General features: G+C 35.1%; 1 protein-coding gene across 5 annotated transcripts; it reads left to right on the top strand.

Moving 5' to 3' along the window:
• Positions 1-1120: 1120 nt before the first annotated feature.
• On the top strand, positions 1121-24420 carry NAP1L1 (nucleosome assembly protein 1-like 1). Of its 5 annotated transcripts, XM_014531674.1 has the most exons (15): positions 1149-1217; positions 5507-5592; positions 7006-7108; positions 13527-13668; positions 14110-14190; positions 15045-15173; positions 16231-16302; positions 17327-17466; positions 17912-18057; positions 18154-18173; positions 18826-18948; positions 19592-19621; positions 20130-20177; positions 22133-22202; positions 22867-24420. In XM_014531674.1, the coding sequence occupies exons 1-14, from the start codon at positions 1201-1203 to the stop codon at positions 22166-22168; spliced, it is 1173 nt and encodes a 390-aa protein (XP_014387160.1). In that variant the 5' UTR covers positions 1149-1200; the 3' UTR covers positions 22169-22202; positions 22867-24420. The 5 variants fall into 5 exon arrangements, with proteins under 5 accessions (XP_014387163.1, XP_014387160.1, XP_014387159.1 ...); XM_014531673.1 differs by having other exon boundaries at positions 22133-24416; XM_014531675.1 differs by lacking the exons at positions 20130-20177; positions 22133-22202; positions 22867-24420 and adding an exon at positions 19853-19948.
• The last annotated feature ends 297 nt before the right edge of the window (positions 24421-24717 follow it).

Here is a 24717-nt window from a genome sequence, read left to right as displayed (position 1 = left end):
GACCAGGGGCTGCACCTAGGGATTGCTGCTGCCCTCTGCCAACCGGGAGCAGGCCTAAGCCAGCAGGTCGTTATCTCCCGAGGGGTCCCAGACTGCGAGAGGGCACAGGGGCTGAGGGGCTGCACCTAGGGATTGGGCCTGCCCTCTGCCAACCGGGAGCAGGCCTAAGCCAGCAGGTCGTTATGGGTCCCAGACCCCCCCCCCCCCCCCCCGTGTGCACAAATTTTTGTGCACCGGGCCTCTAGTCCTATCTAATAAAGAGCTAATATGCTAATTAGATGAACAGCGGAACGACCTTCTGGACGAAGGCTTGCAAGGGGCTGCGAGGGTGGAGTCCCTTGTATGAATTTCGTGCATTCGGCCTCTGGTTTGTAATATTAAAAATGTAATATGCTAAATAGACCATACGTCCGGAAGGGGCTGCAGGCCTCTAGTCATTTCCTAATTTAAAAGGCTGACATTTGATAAAAGGATTATTAAACTTTTTTAAAAAAGATTTTGGGGGGATCATAATGAGTATAGTAGGTGGCAAATTTTGGCTTTTAAACATGAATTCGATAAAAATTAATGCTGTTAAAAATAAAGGGGGTTTGTTCTGTGAGGTATTAAGTAGCCTAAAAATTTATGCAAGAATTGACCATTCCTAGTTGTCACAGGAATTTGAATAAAGATCCTTTGTATTGTTTCTTTTCTGCGATTCTAACATAGACTCTTTAGCAATAGTGCCATTATAAAAGTCCTTACATGATAGATTCTAAATGCCTACTAGTAACTTGCTTAATTTAAGCTGTATCCTCTGAAAAGTTACTTGGGCTACATGAAAGTCTCTGTTCCATGATTTTTCTAAAAATATATTTTTATTGATTTCAGAGAGGAAGGGAGAGGGAGATAGAAACATCAATGATGAGATCAACTGCCTCCTTCACGCCCCCTACTGGGGATCGAGCCCGCAACCTGGGCATGTGCCCTTGACTGGAATCTAACCTGGGACCCTTCAGTCCACAGGCCAATGCTCTATCCACTGAGCCAAACCAGCTAGGGCTTATCAGATGCTTTTTTAATGAGAGTATACATTTCTTTTGGGATAGTTTTCAATGTGGTATTGATTTAAAGGGTTTTGGATTTAAATAAATTGTATGCTTTTTTTTTTTTTTTTAACATTGTTGTTTCTCTCCATAGATTTTTGGAGTTCTTAACAACATGGCAGACCTTGACAAGTAAGTAACAGATAGTTTGTTTCTTTTTCAGATACTTGTACTGTGATGTAGTTAACAGCAGTACTAGTTATGTAGTAGGAAATATATGGTAATGACTAATGTTTAGTGTCTATTCTTTATAAAAGTTGCATACCATGTATCCAAGACAAAATGTTGTATATATAATCATTGTCATAAATACAGCAAACCATTTGTCAGTGTTTATTCTTAGGAAAGTGCTGAGCACAATAATGAATCATAAATACTTTCAGAGTCCACTTTATCCTATATATATATTTCCCAAAGATTTTTATGCCGAACATTGTAATGTATCATACATGCAAGATAGAAAGTGTTATAAAATGTCTATGTAGAATTTAAAGGATAATAGGGCACTGTGTGCCAGCTTTTAAAAATAGAACATTACTACTGTTAGAATGTGTGTCCCTTCTCAATTCTATCTTGGCTTTTGTCTAATTTTGTTTCTTTGTTGTTTTTCTTTAGAATTTTACCACCTATAAATTCTTAATGTTTAATTCTGAAAATCTGAATAGTGGTCACACACTTAGATATATAAAGAGAAAGGCAATATTACCACTATTAGTTGAAGGCTTCAAGATAGGAAAATAAAAGGCTATCTGGGTCATATTCTGGCTTTAACTTTACTGAGGCTTTTTTAACTTTTCAAGGGCTTATTTTGGAGAAGTCATTGGGCAAGGCCATGAATCCTACAAACAGGGTTAATAATATAGTGAGGATGGGTATCTTGCAGAAAAATGGGATGTGCTGCAGTATATGCTGCTTGTAATTTTACAGTAGCCTGCCAACTTAGAGGACAGGTTAAAACAATACTTGGGGGTAGGGGTGGCATGATATTATCTACAGCTATTACAGGCAACAGCATGGAGATGGAAAGGACTAATTTTCCCAGGCATGCTGTCTTCAGCATAAAAAGAAGATGGGCAACAGGCATTTTAGTGATCATGGCTTTCAAAGTACTGTTGCCTCAATCACATTCCTCCAATCTGGATTTCTTAGATTAGCTAAGAAATTGTGCATCTATTTCTATCTTACTGAGGTTTCTTTTTGTTTCTCCTCTCTTGGGTTTGCTGTTTGTGATATCCCCTGTTTTCTTTGTTGGTTCTTTAGTTTCGTATCTTGGAAGAGTACAAGGGAACTAAATTATTTTAGATGGCATGAATGAAAATGACATTTCTGCTCTTATGCATGATAGTTTGTGTGTAGAATTCTAACTTAGAAATCGTTTTTCTTAAGAATTTTGAAGGCATTGCTGCTCCATTGTCACCTGGCTTCTAGTCTTGCTGTTTTGAAATTCAGAGTCATAATTCTTGATCATTTATATGTGGCACTTAAAAAAAAAACGCTACACAATGTATCTTTATTCTCGAAGCTACTCTGGTTTCAGAATTCTGAAATTTTATATTATTGGAACTTTTTTTTATCTCGTGTTGTGCATTCACTGGTGGACCTTCAGTACCGGGGAATATTCTTATTTTTATTCTGTTTTCTCTTTCTGGATCTCCTATTATGTTGTGTGTTGGACTGATTCTTCTAATAACCTTTTGTAGTATTTTCCATCTTTGTCTCATTGCTCTTTCTAAGGAAAGCTAAAGAAACTTTATCTTTCAACTCTTGTATTGAGTTTCTAAATTTCTGTTTTTTAGTTTTCACGAGCTCCTTTGTTCTCTGTTCCTGTTTTTATAGCATCTTGTTCTTGTTTTATGGAATGTAATATATTTTCTCTGGATGCTTCCTTCCCTGTGTAGTCATATTTGCTCTTACATTTTTCTTTCCTCTGTTTCGGTCTCAATGTAAGAGGCTTTCCTCAAAAAAGAGGGTAATCATTAAGGTTGGGGTGGGGTGGGTCAGGCAGTTGAAGAACTTTTTTTTAAAAAGTTGACTAGAACATTTGAGTGTTGGGGAAGGGGAAGCTTATTCATTTGGGATTTTAATGGAAGGTCTTCAGTGTGGGCATTTGTTATGAGAATCCCCAGTGACAGAATAGTTTTGTTGTTTTTTTTTCTGGGCTGGTCAGATACACCTCAGTGAAGGATGGGTGTTCTGGGAGTCAAATTGGGAGATGACTGCTAGGAAGGGGTCTCTACATTCACTATTCTAGTGTGCATATGTCATATCTTTGATACTCGTAACTGTCTGTGATCCTTTCGTCCAGCTTCTCAGTTTAACCCTTTCCAGAGAAGAAACTGTCATCTGCTGTAGTGAGGGAGAGGATCTGAGAATTTAACTGCTTATCAGGTTTTGCTCTGTTCTTCCTGTTTTATCCAGATTAAGTGTTCTTTTTCAGATTCTGTGTTTGAGCTGATTCTCAGCTTTCCCTCTGCTTAGATTTCAGTCTTCAGTGAAGTTGCTGCTCCTGAGTCTCCTTGTCTGTCCTTCAGAGTGTGTCTGTTTAAAAACCCTTTATCATAATTTTAGTGGGGATCCTGGAAGGATTGAGATCAGATGAGTATGTGCAATTTGCCATCTTAACTGTCTTTTTTTAATCCATATTTTTATTGATTTCAGAGAGGATGGGAGAAGGAGAGAGAGAAACAATCAGTGATGAATGAGCAAGAATCATTGACTGGCTGCCTCCTGCACACCCACTACTGGGAATTGAACCCACAACCCCGGCATGTGCCCTGACCTGGAATTGAACTCTGACCTAGTTCATAGGTCGATGCTCAACTACTGAGCCACACCCTTCAGGCACTTTCATTTTTTAAATTTTGAGGGGAAAAAAAGTTAATTACCTCTTTTATTATTTAATTTTGGATGCCTGCAAGCCTTTGGAGAAGGAAGGCAAGAGGGGAGTTATTTAAAGCAAAAGTTAGCAAACTCTGTAAAGGACCCGATGTTAAATATTTTAGGCACTTTGGGCCATGTGATCTTTTGTAACTACTTAGCTCTGCTGTTACAGTGTGAAAGCAGCCAAAGACAATACATAAATGAATTAACTGGCTGTATTCCAATAAAACTTTACTTACAAAAATAGGAGTGGGCTGGATTTGGCCATGTCACATAGTTTGTGGACCCCTGTTTACCTTTAAGATTTAGATGTTTAATGAATGGTTGAATGAAATGACACTGAAGGAAGAGCAAGTTTATACTACGTCAGAGATATTCCAGAAATGATTATTTTTGTTTTTGATGAGAAGGAAAATTTTTTTTTTTTTTTGCCCCTTAATTGAAGGGAATATAAATTTTGCTAGCAGAATACAGCTGACTTTTTCTGTACTTGTCCCCATATGAAAATTAGACAGTATTTGTCCATATATGAAAAATTTTCAAATGCTTTTCTAAACATGTAAAGCAACTAAATCACTAAACCAAATAAATAGTAAAATGTAAAATCTCTATATATTGACTTAGATATTCTTATTTCCCTTTTTCATGCTAATTATAATCTCATCTTCAGAAACTAGACTTTTAAGATGAAATGGGAAGAATGTTATCTTACTAATTTTTACCTTCTCTTCCAATGCTGCCATCCTCCTGGCTTTGCTCTAAGCATAAAGTAGTCTCAGCCTTTTTAAATGTTTACTGTTTTTCCCCATCTTCACTGTGAAGTAAAGAAAAAGGATGAAAGTCCACAAAGATAATGAGTACAGACTGCTTTGGTTATTCCACAGCCATCAGGGATCCAGAATTCTTCTATTTTTCGAAACTCCTTCATCCTTAGCTGCTGACTTCCATTCTCTAGGTTGCCTCATGGTCCAGTGTGGCTTCCCAGGCTCTAGTCATCACATCCATATTCTAGGGAGGAAGAAATGTAAAAACATAAAAGGGGGCCTCTTAGCTGTTTATCATCCTATAAAGGAAGGTTTCTCAAAGTTCTATATTACTACATTTTTTCTCACTGCTAAAATCTAGTTATGTAGCCACAAGCTAGCTAAAAGGTAGGCTGGGAAATGTAGATTTTTCTAGCTTTGTGAATTGCCATCTCATATAAAATTAGGGTGCTGTTACTAAGAAAAATCAATAAATATTGGGTAGGAAACATACTTTCTGACATCACATTCTCTAAACCAAAACCTGTTAAACCATATTTTTAAAGGTTGAAGTATAAACTTTATATTTGACCACATGCTTTTAAATGAAATTTAAAAATATTTGTACTTGTTTACATATGAAGTTAGAAAGAAAACAGAATTCCCTTTTAGATTTTCTATTTCATATTTTTGAAAGAGGCATATTAACCTAGGAAATGAATTGAAGTTTTTCTACATATTTTATATTTTTGGTAATTTGGTACATTTGAACCTTGGTGTGATACTATGATATTGTAGCAAAGAACAGTCTGAACTTGATCAAGATTTGGATGATGTTGAAGAAATAGAAGAAGAAGAAACTGGTGAAGAAACAAAAATTAAAGGTATTATTTTACATTTTTTTCAGGCTCTAGTGATTACTGGCACATGTCTTTTAGAGCAGTGGTCGCCAACCTTTCGGACCTCGCGGACCACTGGTTGGCGACTGCTGTTCTAGAAGGTAGTTCTCTTTTTGATCCTTATCCACCAGCCCGTACCTCAGTTTAGTAACAGTTTGTGTATGTGTGTTTGATGTTGGGGGAGGGAAGAAAGAAAGGAGGGCCAGGAAGATGGGGGTGAAATGATGGTAAGGGAGGAAGGTGTGAGTATAGTGACCCCTCAGAAGTCACTGTGTGTGTACCCTCTACTGCTAGAGTGACATGGCATAGTTGGGTCAAACAGCTTAGCTACCCATGAGTTTTGTCTGAATTTAGAAATGTTAGAGATGGTGGGAGTTGTTTTTGGTGGTGCTTCTAAACAAATACCATTAGTTTAAATTTACTTGAAAATGTTTCGTATTTAATATGTAGACAATATATAGTGTGTGTGCATGCCCTTTTTAATCCAACCAAAAAAGAGACATTAAAATTAGTGATGGTAGTGTGGAATTATACTGCTTTAGGTTTTGTCCTATAGATAGCCAAGAATACTAAGGTAACAGATGAATCAACTTTTCATTTTTAAGCAGGAATGAGGTTAATTGTTAAGATTAGTGAACTTAGTTTTAGCTTTCATCATGCAACATTTTCTTAAAAGATAACAGACCATGTGTCCTTAGTGGCCAGTATTGATATTCTAAAGATATGGGTTATCACAACTATACATCTAATCAAATTAATACTAGCAGTCATTTGAAAACATAATTTGAAAAATTAAATGGAAATTTTGGATAGTGTCTGTTGAAGAAGATAGCAAACTAATTTTTGCATATATCTAGCTACATTTGGGTTAAGTATAATTTCGAGACATGCTGATAACCAAATTTTGTTTGGTTTTAGTTACAACCTTTGACTTAACTGTTAACTTTCTCTATTAAGACATATGCAGGCACATTATACAAACAAACATCAAGTAAACTGGGTTACTCATTGTACTTTTTCCCAGGCTCCAAACTGTTACTGTATTTGCAGTTTTCTGATAATGTGTTGTCTGCCTTCAAAGAATTATCGAGTCATAGATAGGCATCTGGATGAAGCTTTGAGCATCCCAAAATGCAAGATGGCTGAAACACAAGATGGTAGTAAGAGAAGGAATACTGTTGATAGAAGTTGTGTAAATGGTCCTGAGACATGGCACACACTAGAGATCATTAGGAATCTGAACATTAGGTTTTCCTAGAGTGAATTTTCTTTAGCTTGCTGCTCATCTCTACTCATACCAGCTAGTCAGGAAACCTCATGATTGGATTGTCCTATTAAAATAGCATAATACGTTTTCATAAATCCTTCTTTCGATGCCCCCTCCCCCTTTTTTTTAAGCACGTCAGCTTACTGTTCAGATGATGCAAAATCCTCAGATTCTTGCAGCCCTCCAAGAAAGACTTGATGGTCTGGTAGAAACACCAACAGGATACATTGAAAGGTACAAGTTCTTTTTCATAGTTCTTATTTCTCTTTCTATAATCAACATTGCAGGTGTATCTATTTTTAAGGCCATCTGGGACTTATGTACATAATAGTGGAAAACTCATGTTTGTTAATATCTAGGTTTTGCTAAGTACCACCAGTTTAGAGTTGGTCTTTTTAAAGTTTAATTTCATCTCCACAGGAAGTATACTGATCTTAATCATTTCTGAGATTTGTTTAGAGGTTTTATTAGAAATGCACAGAATTAGAAGAAATAATAGATTCTTATTTAATTTGTTGGCAATATAAATCATTAGTAATAGCCCAAATATTCTATTCTGCTTGCAATTTTTTATATGGCTTTATGATTTTAAGATCCATCCATATGTATCTATAGAAGCTTCTAGCCTCTAAATGGTTCCCGGATCTCCGTGATGTTTGTCCACCATGTTTTTTATTACATGCGTTTTCTTTGATGGATGACTAGATTGACTCCAAGCTCCATCAACACAAAGTCCATTGTAATGGTCATTGTACATTTCCTCTTAAGGAACTATGTAAGAATTTTTTTGTGATATGTACTTATCAGTGGGATTGCTAGTTCTGGGCTTTGCAAGCCTTAGGTACTTCCAGCTTGCTTTCTAGGATGACTGTATCCAATATAATGAAGGTTGCTTTATCTTTGTGTCCTTTCCAACATTTGGCATCATTCAGCTTTATAGTTTTTTTACTTTTACCAATTGAAGAGGTACAGGCTTATTTTATTTAGATTTCCTGATTTCTGATGAGTTTTTCTCATAATTGTGAGGCTTTTAGGTTGCTCATTTGTATCCTTTGCCCTTTTTCCTACTTGGGCTTACTGTCTTTTCCTTGTTTTGCAGGATTTCCTATGTATTCTAGATATTAATCCCTTATCAGTCATTTTTACACATAACACCCTCTAATGAACAAAAATTATTACTTTTTATGTTTATTCAGTTTTTACCTATGATTTGTTCTTTTGAAGTTAAGTCTTTTCTAGTTTCTTCTCTATTTCCTATTGACTAGTTTTACCGTTAGGTTTTCAATTCCTCTAGGGTACATCTTTGTATTTAATGTGAATAGGCATTCACTTTTTTTCTCTTTTTTAGTGTTCTAGCACATTTATTGCATATCACTTTTTTATAAACACATGTGTTTGTCTTTGAGCAGGACTCTGCTGTTTCATTGATCTTTTTTCCCCTCTTGTTTTGTCATTGTCACACTTAATTACCATGGCTTTATAGTATGTTTTAATATCTGGCAGGATGAGTTGCTTTCTTCTGCCACCCCTCACCTCACACAAGCTCCCTACTCCCATTCCCATCATGGTTTGACCTACCTGTGCACCTTTATTGTACATATATGATTGACAGTAAGTTTATTAGGGTTCTTTCAAAAAACAAACAACTAAAATTTTGTTTTGCTTTGTTAATCCTCACTTAAGGATATTTTTCCATTGATTTTTAGAGAGTGGAAGGAGGGGGAGAGGGAGAGATAGAGAAACATCGATATGAGAAGGGCACATTGATTGGCTGCCTCCCACTTGCGCCCGACCATGGCCAGGGATTGAGCCTGCAACCGAGGTACATGCCCTTGACCAAAATAAACCTGGGACCCTTCAGTCTGCGGGCTGATGTTCTATCCACTGAGCCAAACCAGCTAGGCCCAAACTAAAATTTTTGATAGCTATTGCATTGAATAAATAAATATATTAGCATGGTAGGGAGTTATGTCATTTTTCATATTAAATTGTTTCATCCATATTTTTATATCTATTCAGATCAGACTCTGTGTCCTTATTACAGCTTTTCTATGTAGTCTGTTCTTGGTTAATTCCTATATACCTTAGTTGTGTTGCTGTTGTGAATAGTATCTTAATTTTCTAATGTATTTTATGACTGGCTGTTCTTGATGTAGAGAAGGAGGGCTCTTGGTTTTTTTAAAGTTGATTTTATATTGGAAATCTTGGTACACTTACTGTAGTAATTTATTCTATATTTTCTCCCACGGGTGAAAGATCTTACCTGCAAATACTGGCAGTTTTAGCTCTAATCTTCCATGTTACACTATACCACGTGTTTGTTTTTCTTTCTTTATAACACTGGCCAATATTATGGTGAGCATCAGTGTTAAAAATGGGCATCTTTGTCTTATTTCTAACCTTAACCAGGAATGAATATAAAATCTCCATTTAAATTTGTGTCTATGATTTTTATGACCATTTTTTTCTATAAGTTTAGGTGGTCTTTTGACTTTTTATTTGAATTGTTAAGTACATATTAAATATATATTTTGAAATACATAGTTTGCTGTATTGTTACATCATTGAGTTAGGTAGTTAATACTTTTATTCAGGATCCTTATTCGTTAGTGAAATGAATATATGCATGTATGTATGTACAATAAAAAAACTTTCAAGAGTGGTAATTCTATCCCTTGGTTTTAGAGCCTAATGAAATGAACATGACTGCTTTTACTTTTTTTTCTGTTTCCTGTAGTGACTTGTATAAGATAGAAATTAACTGTTTCTTGAACCGTTGGTAAAACTCTTAAAAAATTGACTTGGATCTTTGGGATTTGGGAAGTAGAGGTTCTGGGGAATTTTTTCTTATTTTTTTAATCTAATTGATCTCTTCAAGTTCTCATGCCAACTTCAAAATTTATATTCTCCTAAAAAGTGGATGCATTTTACCAAGTTTAAAATTGATTAATATATAATTCATGATATTTTTTAAAATCTGTTATTATTTTCCCTTTGTATTTTATATTTTGCATCTTCAGTTTTGCTAGTTGCCTCACTCTTACTTGGTTTTTAGAACCAACTTTTGATTTTTTATTTCCGTATGTATATTTGTTAATTGCTGCTCTTTCTGTGGCTTTAATGTTATTTCCTTCTTATTTCTAATTTTCTAATTTCTGTTTACAATTTTTTAATTGAATGCTTATTAGTTCATTTAATTTTTTAAAGAGATTAATTTCTCTCTTTGACCTTAATATTCTGTTTTTGTAAATGTTCTGTGAATGTTAAATATGAAGATCTATATGCTTAAATTAATAGCCCAAGCTTACTCATTGTGTTGTTTGGGTTCTTCTTACTTCTCATTATTGTCTGCTTGATCTAACGATGTCTGGGAAGGATGTGTTTAAAATATTAATTTATCTGTTCTCACTATAAATCCATCAGTTGTGAATTGTGTTGTAATTCTGTTTGTCTGAGACTAAGATAGCTTTCTTTTGGGTTTTATTTACCTGGCATGTCTTTTTCCATCCTTGTATCTTACTCTAATGTGAATATTTGCTTCTTTATTAGTAATTTCAACTCTTTACATTTCTTAAAAGTGGTAATATTTTTGGACTCAATTGCTACCATATTTTCCTTATTTTTAAATTTATTGTTTGGTTTGTCTTCTGTTTTCCATTGAATAGAACAAGTTGACTTCTGGTTTCAAAGTTAAGTGCATTCTTTTTTTTGTTCTTATAGGAGAGTGGCTCATAACCCAATACCTAATTTTATTTATTCCTATTGATTTTTTAAATTCACCAATATCTATATTGCTTATAAATAATTTCTCTAGTCCTCTATTTCTTTCCTTTAAGGCAACAGTAAAATTTCTCAAGGTATTCGACCACCCTTACCTTATCTATGGCCTCTTGTGGATATTTTTTAAACTTACAAATTATTTTTTAAAGTTCTCAATTATCTTAAAATTTCACTTTATTCTTGTATATATACAGTATTTTCTTTTGAAGCCTTATGTCAGTGTGATTTCTTTTGTAGGTTATTTGCTTTCTTTATTAAACTCTTAGAATTTTCTTTTGTCCTTGATATTCCTAAATCTCATTAACATGTCTGGGGTTAGGGTAAAGATTTTCATATTGCTTTTTAACTTTGAGAAATTCTCTCTTTTTTTAGATATTCACCTCCCTATTGTTAAAGTTGTCATTCATATCTCATTGTTTTTCTGTCTCTCCTATCTGGAGAGCTTTTCAACCTCAGACTTTCTTCAGTTGAACCTGTCTTGTTTATCCTATTTGTTGGTCATTTTAGTTACTGCATTTATCATAATAATCCTGTTTCAGATTTCTTGGTCTTGTCTCATACTGCTACTATCTTCCCTCTTCTTTAAGTATATATATTCTATTGAAATTCTTAGTCTAATAATTCTGCTTCGGGTGATAAGTATTTCATTCATTCTGTACTCAAGTGTCTAGGTATTTTGGCCTTAGAGCTTGGGGATTATGATAAGTATTGAGGGAGGAATGAAGATCAGACTCTGGTTTGTGACAATCCTGTGGAGTTTAAGGAGAAGGGGATGGGATGAGCCTAAGGAGAGTTTCAGTCACTTCGGATTTAAAGTTTGCTGACAATTCTGGGCAATATTTTGGCTGCTTTGGGAGGAGGCAGTCTCCTGATTGTAATCCATTGTATCTGGATTGGAGGAAGTGAAGTCAGTGCTTGTGGGTTTTGAGTCAGTCCAGTTTTCATCAAATTCTTGCTATTCTAGAAACACTGGCACTGGGCTCTGAAGGGTGAAGGGGACAGCAGTGAGTGTTGAAAGGCAAGCGCAGAACTTAAAGGCTACCCACTCTGGTCATCCTAGGATGTTTTTCCCAGGTGGTAGGTCAACCCCATACCAGTTAAACACAGACTTCCATCTTGGAAGTTGCTTGTGTATGTGAATGTATGGTATATGTACATGCACACGTGCACATCGGAGTGGGAGTAGGGGTCAGCAGCCCAATGACAGAACATTAAGCTTTTTGTTTGTAAGAAATAAAGTTGATAATGTTTTGGTATTTGTTTTTTTACTTGATTATCTTTTTTTAAAATATATTTTTATTGATTTCAGAGAGGAAGAGAGAGGGAAAGAGAGATAGAAACATCAATGATAAGATAGCATCATTGATCAGTGGCCTCCTGCACTCTCCCAACTGGGGATTGAGCCTGCAACCCAGGCATGTGCCCTTGACAGGAACTGAATCCGGGACTCTTCAGACCGAGGGCCAACGCTCTATCCACTGAGCCAAACCGGCCAGGGCTTTACTTGATTATCTTAACTAAAGTGATTAAGTAAGATATTACTTGATTTACAACAATCTGTCTATGGCAGGAAATTCTAATCTGGATTCTGGATTTGTTGCACAGATTTACTGAAGTTGGGTAAATTTTGAATGTTAGCATATTTTGGGGAGGTAGAGGGGTTCATACATGTAAGCATTCTTTGAGGTGCGCATTCTTTGAGGGGCACATTCTTTGAGGGGCTCATAGACTAGGTATGTATAACCTTTTAAAAATCTATGTGCCATAGTAAATTGTATAATATATGAATTATATCTCAATAAAGTTGTTAGTTAAAAAAGAACACGTCCCCTCGTCATAAAATATTATAGTCTTATTTAATATAATTTCAAATTCCAAATTAAATAGAGACTACAATAGAAAATAATGGTGTAGGGTACTGTCCTATTTCCCAGTATATATATGCTCCCTTCCTTTCCCCTAATACTAACTTATACAGGTGAGATATTATTTTGTCTGTTTGTTTGTTTTAAGATAGTTCAGTTATCATTTAGTATTATCATTCCACTAGAGGCCTGTTGCACGAAGATTCGCGCAATAGACCTTCCCCTGGCTGCCGGCACTGGTTTTCCTCTGGCACCTGGGACCCAGGCCTTTGGTCCGGCCGCAGAGGAGAAGCCAAGCCTCAAGGCTAGGCTTCTCCACTCCGGCCGCCATCTTCGTTGGGTTAATTTGCATGCTCATCCTGATTGGCTGGTGGGTATAGCGGAGTGATGACCAATTTACATATTTCTCTTTTATTAGTGTAGGTAGCTTTTTTTTTTTATATAATAATCCTCACCTGAGGATATTTTTCCATTGACTATTTTAGAGAGGGGGAAAGACAGAGAGAAAAATCAGTGTGACATAAACACATCGATTGGTTGCCTCCTGCACAAGCCCCTGACCAGGGCCTGGACCAGGGAGGAGCCTGCACTGAGGTACATGCCCTTGACCAGAATCAAACCTGGGACTCTTCAGTCTGCAGGCCAATGCTCTATCCACTGAGCCAAACTGACTAGGGCCATGACTTTTTAACTTTAGAAGATAAGACTGTATTTTACAGCTGAGATGCCAGTGCATAAGTGCAAAGTTGAACTTGAATACAATGAAAGGTTTGGGTTGATAATATGATTTACATTTTCCTATCAGTTTAATGTATCCGGCTAAATATCTACTTTTGAACTTTTATAGTACAGAGGCCCATGCATTTATACCTCTTAAAGATTATTTTGAGTTAGTATATCTTCGCTTCAAGTAGGAAACCTATTATGCTTCAATTTCAGAATGATAAAAGAAGTGTAACTTGTGTCTTACTGGCATGCTATGTAATCGATGCTTTCTAATCTTTCAGCTTGCCTAAGGTAGTTAAAAGACGAGTGAATGCTCTCAAAAACCTTCAAGTTAAATGTGCACAGATAGAAGCCAAGTTCTATGAGGAAGTTCATGATCTTGAAAGAAAGTATGCTGTTCTCTATCAACCTTTATTTGATAAGGTAATGCTTTGTATTACTTTGTTTTAGATATGTAAAATTTGAGAAGGTAATAAAGCTCCAGAAGCAAAACTTTTTTTTTAAGATTTCTTATTGATTTTTGGAGAGGAAGGAAGAGAGAGAGAAAGAGGAACATCAGTGTAAGAGCAAAACATCAATTGGGTGCCTTCTGCACACCCCCTTGGGATCGAGCCCACAACTTGGTCATGTGCCCTGACGGGGAATGAGGACAATGCCCAACCCACTGAGACATTGGCCAGGGCCAGAAATAAACTTTCTTTAGACCTCTCAGCAAAAATGGTTACTAGATGTATTTGGGAAAACTATCAGTAATAGCAATTCAAATTATGGTATGCATTAATTAAAACCTATGGGTTCCTAATGAGAAACAGATAGTTTTTAGCTTGGATATCATGTAAGCTTTTTTTTCTTCAATCATTTTAGCGATTTGAGATCATTAATGCAATTTATGAACCTACGGAAGAAGAATGTGAATGGAAACCAGATGAGGAAGATGACATTTCGGTTGGTACCAACTTTAATTGGGGGGGTTTTATACTTTGGGAGTGAAAGCATTTCCTTCGAACTTCATGATGACATACAAAGGATTGTTCCCTTTTTTTCAAGTGAGGAAATGGAGGCTTCTAGGTGACTTGCCCACAACTAATAATGGCAGAGCTGAGACACAAATCCAATGATCTGTTAAATGACCCTGTTTCTCCAGAATTGCTATTTTAATGTTGGTTGCTTAAGAGAATATAATCTATATTATAAAAACCCAGTGGCCCTAATGCCATAATGACCAAAGACTGGTCACCAGGAGACTGCGTGAATGCCGAGGCATGTGCGGGTGGGTGGGGCTGCCTACGCAGTGAGGTGCCCGTGGTTGGGCAGAGACTTGACTCTGAGTCTCGCAGCACTGCGGGACTCGGCGGGGTCTGGGGTCCCGGGTCTCCCGCGATTTCACACGCTGGGTCACTAGTATTTTTATAAGAAAACATCAAGGAATAAAGCATTGGACAAGGTTTATATTTCTTTTGCTTTTCCTGTTTACTATGCTTAAAAGTAATTATTTTTCATGACTTTAAAAAATTATTTTCCTAAAACTTTTTTCTACACCTCATGGTCCTGTAAACTGTGACCTACTAAACTGTTCTCTTCGGGAGCAGTATGGTTGTAGCAGTATTTATAAAAGTAAGGTTTGGTATGGGTAACAGCAGTGTTTACACAATTGGACTAGAACTGTTGGGGCTGAAAGTTATAATTAGTGATTGAGGGTTTGTTGGTTTCTATACTTACATTTAATTTGAGGGGATGTCTACGATTTTATCAAGAGGTTTAATTTAGGTTTTCAGTAATGTATGCTGTTATTTATCAAGGAGGAGCTGAAAGAAAAGGTCAAAATTGAAGATGAGAAAAAGGATGAAGAAAAACAAGACCCCAAGGGAATTCCTGAATTTTGGTTGACTGTTTTTAAGAATGTTGACTTGCTCAGTGATATGGTTCAGGTAATAATACTCATAAAAATATCAGGTTACCTCAGAGAGTGTAAACCTTTGAAATTTAAATGTTTGATGACTAGTCTCTCCATAGTTGACATTTGTAGAATGGTTGCTTTCTTTTGAAACAGCTGTTGTCTGTAGAGGGGAAATTGCAGCTTTTTTTTTTTTAATGTAACCAAATAAATTATGATTCATTTTTAAAAAATAGATAATGAAATAGTCCCTTTAATAATTGGTCATTATTGTCTGGTGCTTTCTCAGACAATAGTTTTGTGCCTCTGTCTCAGATGTTTAGTGTGGAGGTAGGATGTGAGAGACTTAACCATTTCAATTGTCTTACCCAAAAGACCTTTTCAGTCTGAAACAGCTATTCCAAAGTACATTTGTATTTTATAAGAATGCTGTAAAAATATTTTTATTGATTTTAGAGAGGAAGGGAGAGGGGGAAACAGATAGAAACATCAATGATGAGACAGAATCATTGATCAGCTGCTTCCTACATGCCACATACTACGGATAGAGCCTGCAATCCTGACTGGGAATTGAACTTTGACCTCTTGGTTCATAGGTTGATGCTGAACCACTGAGCCACACCAGCCGGGCTATCTTTAACTCTTTTACAGTTGTCACTTTTTCTGGGAAACATTGTCTTATAATCAGAAGCATTTCTTGAGCCACTGCCATCTGCACTTTAGTACTTGTTTCCTGATATTTTGATTGTTGGAAGTTAGTATCAAGAAAAACAAATGGTCTCAAAACAATGACTCCTTAATAGAAATTCTACTTTAACCAAGTAGGAAAACATCAAGCAGAAAGAAGGAAAGGAACAAGAGTAGCTAAGAGCAGCAGTTACAATCAATCAGGAAACATTTAAAAGCAAACATGCCTATTTTAGACTTGGTTTTGTGCTCTTCAGCCCATTCAGTCTGGATAATGATGTAGTCATCGCTACATAAAACTCAACTTGAAAATGTCAGTCATTTCAGTGTTCATTGTCCAGTAGGAGAACACTCGTCCTAAAATGCCACATTACTTACTCATTTTTTTTTCTTTTAATTTGAAGGAACATGATGAACCTATTCTGAAGCACTTGAAAGATATTAAAGTGAAGTTCTCAGATGCTGGCCAGCCTATGGTAAAAACTTTGAAATACTTTCAATTTTTGTAACAGATGTTTACACATAAATAAGTGGAACTTTCTAAAAAGAGGTGTGACATTTAAGGGTTAGAGATGGGGATGAGATATTAAAAGTGATACTTGGTATACTTAATTATTGGTAGGAAATGTTTAGATGTTAATAATGTGATGCAACATTTCCTCCCTCTTTATTTTATATATTTTATTGATTTTTTACAGAGAGGGATGGAGAGTTAGAAACATCAATGAGAGAGAAACATTGATCGGTTGCCTCCTGCACACTCCCCACTGGGAACGTGCCGGCAACCAAGGCACATGTCCTTGACTGGAATCAAACCTGGGACCCTTTAGTTCGCAGGCTGATGCTCTATCCACTGAGCCAAACCAGTTAGGGCAACATTTCCTCCCTCTTAACTATTTTCAAAATATAGTTTATCATTGTTTCTGGATTTAAAGTGTATTAAAAAAATAATACCAAGGAAACATGAATAAAAAAGTACTTATTTTGTATTAAAAGGCATGTGTCTGGGACTTACATAAAATAGAAGATACTAGAGGGGGGGGGGGCCCTAATTTCCCATTATGAGAGCTCAACCAACAGCTTTTTCCCAAAACCATCAGTAGTATAATGTAAAGTATGGGCAAAGCTACTAAAGGTTATAGATTCTTATATTGGTATGTAATAAGGTTGGGCCTTTTCTCTGTCCAGCTTAGGTTCTAGTCGAAGATTTAAAATTTCTTTTTGTGGGGATGGAGAGAGAAATGAGGACTTGGTCAGTTTATTCAGATGTGCCCAACCTATTTCATAAACATGTTACTAAATAGTATTGTATGCTGAACTAAGATTTGTGCATCATTTTGCTTTTAACATAAAGGAGATTTATCTGACTGTTTCCCAGAGTGGGAAAAACACTGTCACTTAGAATTTTATGTTTATAAAAACTAAAGATAAAGCTTTACTTATTAAGAATTGAAATTGATTATGTAGAATTTAATTCGTTTTTTTACTTTTTTTTAAAAGAGTTTTGTTTTAGAATTTCACTTTGAACCCAATGAATATTTCACAAATGAAGTGTTGACAAAGACATACAGAATGAGGTCAGAACCAGATGATTCTGATCCCTTTTCTTTTGATGGACCAGAAATTATGGGTTGTACAGGGTGAGTTTAATTTTATTATATTAACAGAATGTTAAGTCTGTATTTGTAGTACTTATGATTTGTGGTATTGGTATTTCCATGTCTGTGTGTTAGATACATACATAAATAGTTTATCTCCAAATATTTGAGTAAAATATTATCTGAGAAATTAGCCATTTTCCTAGAATTCTTCTTGGAAAATGGCTAATATTATAGACATTTCTCCAAAGGAAGTGCACATTTAAATTTATTATATTGTGAGTTTATGGTGATTGTAAATATGTTTATTGAAAAAATTTGGTTAGAAATAAAATTTTTCTCTTTACACTGCTATAGAAAGCACTTGGACCAATTTTGCCCTCTAAAATTTGAAATTAAATATACTGTTTATTTGGGAAAGTCTTAGCAGTTGAAAGTAATGTGTTAATTGTGATAGGAGATTTTTCTTTTTCTCTTTGTTTGGAAGGTGCCAGATAGATTGGAAAAAAGGGAAGAATGTCACTTTGAAAACCATTAAAAAGAAGCAGAAACACAAGGGACGTGGGACAGTTCGTACTGTGACCAAAACAGTTTCTAATGACTCGTTCTTTAATTTTTTTGCCCCTCCTGAAGGTAAATAGTGTTTTAGTTTGCATATTGGTGGTTGTTTTATTATAAGCTTTTTTTAATTTTTTTTATTCATTTGAATTTCTCTTCTCAATTTTGCAGTTCCTGAGAGTGGAGATCTGGTAAGCTGAATTGTTATTTAATTGTTGAATTGTTTACTGTGTATGAAATTAAAGGACTGGTTCTCAAAAAGTGGGGAGTTGGGGTAGTTGCCACTAGGTTTGTAGTGCATGGGGAAGCTCTCGATGCATCTGAACAGTTCCATTCAAAATGCTCATAGTGCTTTCACTGAGAAATGCTGAAATGCTCAAGATTTTCTTTTCTTTTGAAACTTGGCAAATACTTTGAGGGATTCAAAGTTTTCAAGACTATAGTTTTCTTCCTTATTGAAACTAGAATGTATTTGTGAAAGCCTGAGTGAGATTCTATTATTCCACTTGGTGTTTTCCGTAACTAATATTTTAAAAGGAAAATGGCAGTTATGTAATTAAGTTGCTTTATTTATATTTTACTTTTAAGCCATAAAAAATAAACAATAACTAGTTCACTAATTTTTACTCCCCCAAATTTCTGAGTATATACACAGTTCTGCTAACTTTCTTTTTTTAAAAAACTGTAAATGACTGGTGGGTCATACCACATTTAAGTAAGTTTTCAAATGTCAGAAAGTTAAAAGTGAAGTTGAGAGTTACTTCATGATTTAAACCCAAGAGTGTTGCATGTGCTGAATTAAGTAACAAAGTTAAATTTTGTGCTTTTGTTTTTCTTAAATAGGATGATGACGCTGAAGCTATCCTTGCTGCAGACTTTGAAATTGGTCACTTTTTACGTGAGCGTATAATCCCAAGATCAGTGTTGTACTTTACTGGAGAAGCCATTGAAGATGATGATGATGATGTGAGTGGATCTGAATCCTGCAATAAAATCATTTAGTGAGTGTATGATAGTCAGAATTGGTGAGAGGTTTAATGAATTGATGTAATTTTTAGAAAGCACAGCAGAATAATGCTATCAGGATAATTCCTGATGTCCTGTAGATAAATTTTCTGAGTTGTTTTAAATAGATTTTCTTTGGGTTCATTTATTATAGTTTTTATTTTTCTGCTAATAGGAAGACTGCTCTGAATTAGTGAAACTTCACAATGTTTGGTTAGTAATGTAGATCTATTATGCTCTTGTCTTTGACCAAATAAAACATGCCAAGAACTTTTTTTAGTGCTTAACAATAGTAGGAAGCATAGAATTTTTATTCCAAGGAATATTAATTAAAGATTTAGGTAAAGTTAGGTTGCCCTCAAAGGTTTGGGTGTCTTTTATTGCTAAATGGCAATAATTCAGATAGACATTTTGTGCCTTGTGTTCCACACCTAAGTATAAGAAAGTAATATTTACAATAATAGCTGTTACGTCACATTTAATCATTCACTTTAGGGAAAATATTTTTCCTTTTTTTAGATACTAGTGGATACAATGATGGATGTAAATAATGCTGTTCTCAAAAGTTTATTCATCAAACTTGACCCTTTTTTCCTTTTTTTAGTATGATGAAGAAGGTGAAGAAGCGGATGAGGTAATGTTTACCAAATGAGCAAATAATACTGTTTAAAACATTGAGAAGCAAATTGAATGACTTATGTATTCCTTTGCTATAATCATTATTCTGTGATAATGCATAAAAACATTTTTGGAAAAATTATGATTTTAGAATCTACAGCCAAACAATGTATGTATAAGGTTTCAATAAATAAATTGTAAAACTCAGAACATTTTTTTTATTTCAAATAATTCTGTTCTGCTGCAGGGTTATCAGCTCTTTGAAGAAGTCAAAAGCTGCAGTAAACTTTTCCCACGTTGGCTGCAGTAAATCTTTTCAATAAAAGCTGTCTGGATGTCTCAAGTTGTGTTGGGAAATTTTTCATAATAGAAGCTTTCATATTAAATTGCATTGTCACCAAACTCTGTAATCATGAAATTCTATTGACCTATAGAGTAACTTGTTTTAAATTCTTCCTACATTATGAGCCATTTCTTGCCTACTATGTACCTACTTCATGGATGCATTTTGAACTTTAATATAGGAAGGGGAAGAAGAAGATGAGGAAAATGATCCAGACTATGACTCAAAGGTGAGTATAATTAGTGCTGTTTTCTATTAAATTTAAGGCAGGTTAAATAAAAGTTAATATCTTAATATAAAGTTTAATTTTATCCATAAAGTCTAGGCCATTAAAGATATATATATATATATATATATATATAAAATCCTCACTGGCATTTCAACAATACACATAATTTCAATGCATCTCTCCTAAGAAATTTATTTTAGGTTCTGACCTTATATTTTTAAATTCCAGGCTAAGTAAGCCCTAGTATTCTTTTTATTTTCACTTGTATTGATTTCAGAAAGGAAGGGAGAGGGAGAGAGAGAGAAACATCAATGATGAGAGAGTCATTGATCGGCTGCTTCCAGCACCGCCTACTGGGGATTGAGCTCCCAACCTAGGCATGTGCCCTGACCTGGAATCCAACTGTGACTTCCTGGTATATAGGTCAATGCTCAACCAGTGAGCCACACTGGCTGGGCTAGGATTCAATTTTAATGGCATACTATCATGTACATTTTTTTTTTTACATTTTTTTAGAAACATTTTAAATCACAGCTTGTGAAACATCAATGATGAGAGAGTCATTGATCGGCTGCTTCCAGCACCGCCTACTGGGGATTGAGCTCCCAACCTAGGCATGTGCCCTGACCTGGAATCCAACTGTGACTTCCTGGTCTATAGGTCAATGCTCAACCAGTGAGCCCCACTGGCTGGGCTAGGATTCAATTTTAATGGCATACTATCATGTACATTTTTTTTTTACATTTTTTTAGAAACATTTTAAATCACAGCTTGTGAAACATCAATGATGAGAGAGTCATTGATCGGCTGCTTCCAGCACCGCCTACTGGGGATTGAGCTCCCAACCTAGGCATGTGCCCTGACCTGGAATCCAACTGTGACTTCCTGGTCTATAGGTCAATGCTCAACCAGTGAGCCCCACTGGCTGGGCTAGGATTCAATTTTAATGGCATACTATCATGTACATTTTTTTTTTACATTTTTTTAGAAACATTTTAAATCACAGCTTGTGAAACATCAATGATGAGAGAGTCATTGATCGGCTGCTTCCAGCACCGCCTACTGGGGATTGAGCTCCCAACCTAGGCATGTGCCCTGACCTGGAATCCAACTGTGACTTCCTGGTCTATAGGTCAATGCTCAACCAGTGAGCCCCACTGGCTGGGCTAGGATTCAATTTTAATGGCATACTATCATGTACATTTTTTTTTTACATTTTTTTAGAAACATTTTAAATCACAGCTTGTGGTTTTAGGCTGTTTCCCCTCCAAAGGAAAGCTTATAAACAAAGGTCAGCTTTTAAACCATCTGAATGTAGGAGTACTTGAGAATTAGGGGAGCAGTACTGCTTGTTAGATTCTACCAACCACCTCCCTTCTCCATCTCAGTCCCAGAAATTTGTCATATCAGGGTTAGTAAAGGCCTTTATTTTCTTAAAAAATACATGGTACATTTTATCAGGATTCCTTTGAAACTGGTTTCTCTTTAATTCACTCATTTGCTAAATGCTACAAAATATCCAGAAGATACTTTAACGTACTGGGCAGGTAAGAGGAGATAGTTAAAAATCGAATTAAATATTCCAACACATATGACTTACTCCTAACAGCTAAATTATGAATGGAATTAGTATTTTTTGAGTAACTAATCTATAAAAAGGCAAAAATAATGGCTATTACAACTAACAAATTGCTTGGTTATTTAATTTTTCAAGATTATGGCTCTGTCTCATTTTCTGGAGTTCATTCAATAGTATAAAACTTGGATTTTATTTTAGCATTTTCATGATCTGCTAATGTTTGAATAATAATTTGCTATCATTGCTAATACCCCTTTTTTGATTTGCCAAATTTTTGACAGCGGTGAGATAATGTGATAAGGTCATTAATTACTAATGAAATATTAACTGAAGCTGGTAGAAAAAAATAGATTGACTTGTTGTTTTCCTTTAACAGAAGGATCAAAACCCAGCAGAGTGCAAGCAGCAGTGAAGCAGGATGTATGGCCTTGAGGATAACCTGCACTGTAATAGCCTAAATACAACTATTATTTACAGACTTATGTTTTTGTATTTTCTTGGTAGACTCAATAATTTTTTTAAAGGGAAGGAATTGATATTTTAAAGACAATTTTGTTCTACCTAGCATTTTAAATTGAGTTTTTCTGCCAGATATGTTGAATGCAGAAATTCTCTCACACATTTTCATTCATTGCTACATAGTTTGGTTCTTCTGGGGTATTTTTATCATGTAACTGTTAGATACAGCTATGAAAATAAACAAACTATTAAATGAAACAGATTTTTTTGTTTTCCTAATTTTTTTCCTGAAGAACCAAAGTATTTTTTCAGCTGGTAGTTAAGTGGATTTAAGTTTTGTCTTTCATTACTTTGTTATAGAGATGCAGTGCCTATACTGAAACAATTCATTTTAAAAACAAACTGGTCAAGACAATCTGTGGTTAAGAATTTCCAGTAAGACCACATCTATTAACTTTGATTGTTTAATGGATTTTTAATATTTTAGGTGACATAATTAACTATAAAGAACCCTAACTCAATTGTATGGTTATTGGTTAGTTACCATAGGGAGACAAATGAAACCTAGTATTTTCAGACATTAAGCTTTACTATTTTAACTGTACTTTTAAATTTAACCTCCATTAACTAAACATCTCTTCTTTGTGGTAGGGTCTACCTTCTGCTTCCCTGGAAAGGATGAATTTTCATCATTTGACAAGTTCATTTCAAGTTTTTTGTTGTTTCTTTGTTTGCTTGTTTGTAGCCTAAAATAAAAATGTCAAATATAATTTTAGTTCTCACAAGATAATGTCTTACAATTTTGTACTAATTCAGGCAGAAGTGAAGCCTTAGCTTGAATTAAGTATTGTGCCCAGTTTACTATTATATTGAAAAGGGTGCCAACTCTGGACGAGGTGTACTACATTTAATAAGAAAGTATAAAAAAAAGACAAAATGGTGTAATTTTTTTTAAAGAGTAAGTTAATTTTATTTCCTTTGGTTAGAATGAGAGAAGGCCTCAAGCCTCTGATGAATTCCAATTCTTACTGTTTAAAATATGAGTATGTTGTTTACCCATGCTTCTGTTTACTATGTATTAAAATGGGTAGTACTGTTTACTTAACTACCTCACATGTGTTAGACATATTAACTTAAATTATATATGAAATGTTTCTCAACCTATTGAAAGCTTAAAAATTTGGAACTTTTTGCACCACAAGTATGATATTCAGCCTTTTAGTCTACCACAGTTTGCTAAATAAACCAGAAAACAAAAGTTAAGTAGTTTACTCTGGATCTGGTCAGGCAGTGCTCTTTTAGTGGCTCCTTATTTAATAGAAGTGGATGGATAACCAACTATTTCAAAGGTCCAAGGATCGTTTTTAGGTATTTTTGTTATGACCATAGAGATCATGGTTCTAAAATAGAAGTAAGACCGTTTTTAAGGGGGTTGGGGGAATCCCATTAAATTTGATACTGTAGAGCCACATTTAAAATACCTCAGGCTAATTACTGTTGATTTTTTCTGGTGAACTTAAAGTTTTGGCAGTGAGGGTGGACTAATTAGATTGTAATTGGAAAACAGCTTAGAGTTTCTGCTTGTAATAAAATAACATTAGGTTCATTTTTAGAAATGATAGAGCTTCCATTTTGAAAATTTAGTATTATGGTCTTAGAATGTGAATGAATACATTTTGTTATTTGTATAGTACTATCTTTTTCACTCCTGAGATTTTAATTAACTGCTGGAAATCCTTAACCAATTGCAATAGTTTATGGGGGGGGAGGGGGGGCCATGAAAACACCTGATGTTTTTCCTCTTCATTTTCAAAATGATTTTGGTTGCTTTGATTAGACCTTCTGTGCTAATGTTTTTTTGTACCTATAGCTCATTTGAACACATCTGAACTTTAAAAATGTTAACCTAAAGATAGGTTCTCATTTTTATATGAACTTTTAAGTAGCAAAACCACTATATTCTTTTTTTTCATTAGGAAATAGCTATTGCCAAAGTGAGGGAGAAGATACTATTTCATCTTGTTATATAAGGGCAATGTGATTTGCAGAGGAATTGCTCTCTATTAATAAAGTTGGGGTTTCAAGGGATATCAGTGTTCATCTCTGCCATCTTTCCAGTTCCAAAAGGTTCTATTCCATTCAAGAAATTTGAGATATGTAATTGGAAGACCTTAATAAAATTTGCATTTAATTTTATAAAATGTACTGGTGATGTTTTGGGTGGTTTTTAAATAAAAATACTACCTTTTTGTAAGAACAGAGTAGAGATGTTTAGAGTTGGCTATTCTGTGCTTAGACCATGATGGTCTGTAAATTTGATTACTTTTAAATTATGAGCAACCTCCCAAGCCCTGCTGAGTGGAGTTTCTATTGGAAGACTAAAAGGGACTTGCACAGTTCTACAGATTTTACTGAGTTAACTGTAGACATTTTTGAGATGACTTCAAGCTTTTAGTTATTAGTTTCTCTAGCCCAGGCATTGGCTGCCAAGTTCTCATTCCC

Source organism: Myotis brandtii, unplaced genomic scaffold (genome assembly GCF_000412655.1).
Source record: "Myotis brandtii unplaced genomic scaffold, ASM41265v1 scaffold82, whole genome shotgun sequence".
Taxonomy (NCBI): Eukaryota; Metazoa; Chordata; class Mammalia; order Chiroptera; family Vespertilionidae; genus Myotis; species Myotis brandtii.
Note: the sequence above shows the minus strand (reverse complement) of the source record. Positions and strands in the feature narration are given on the sequence as shown.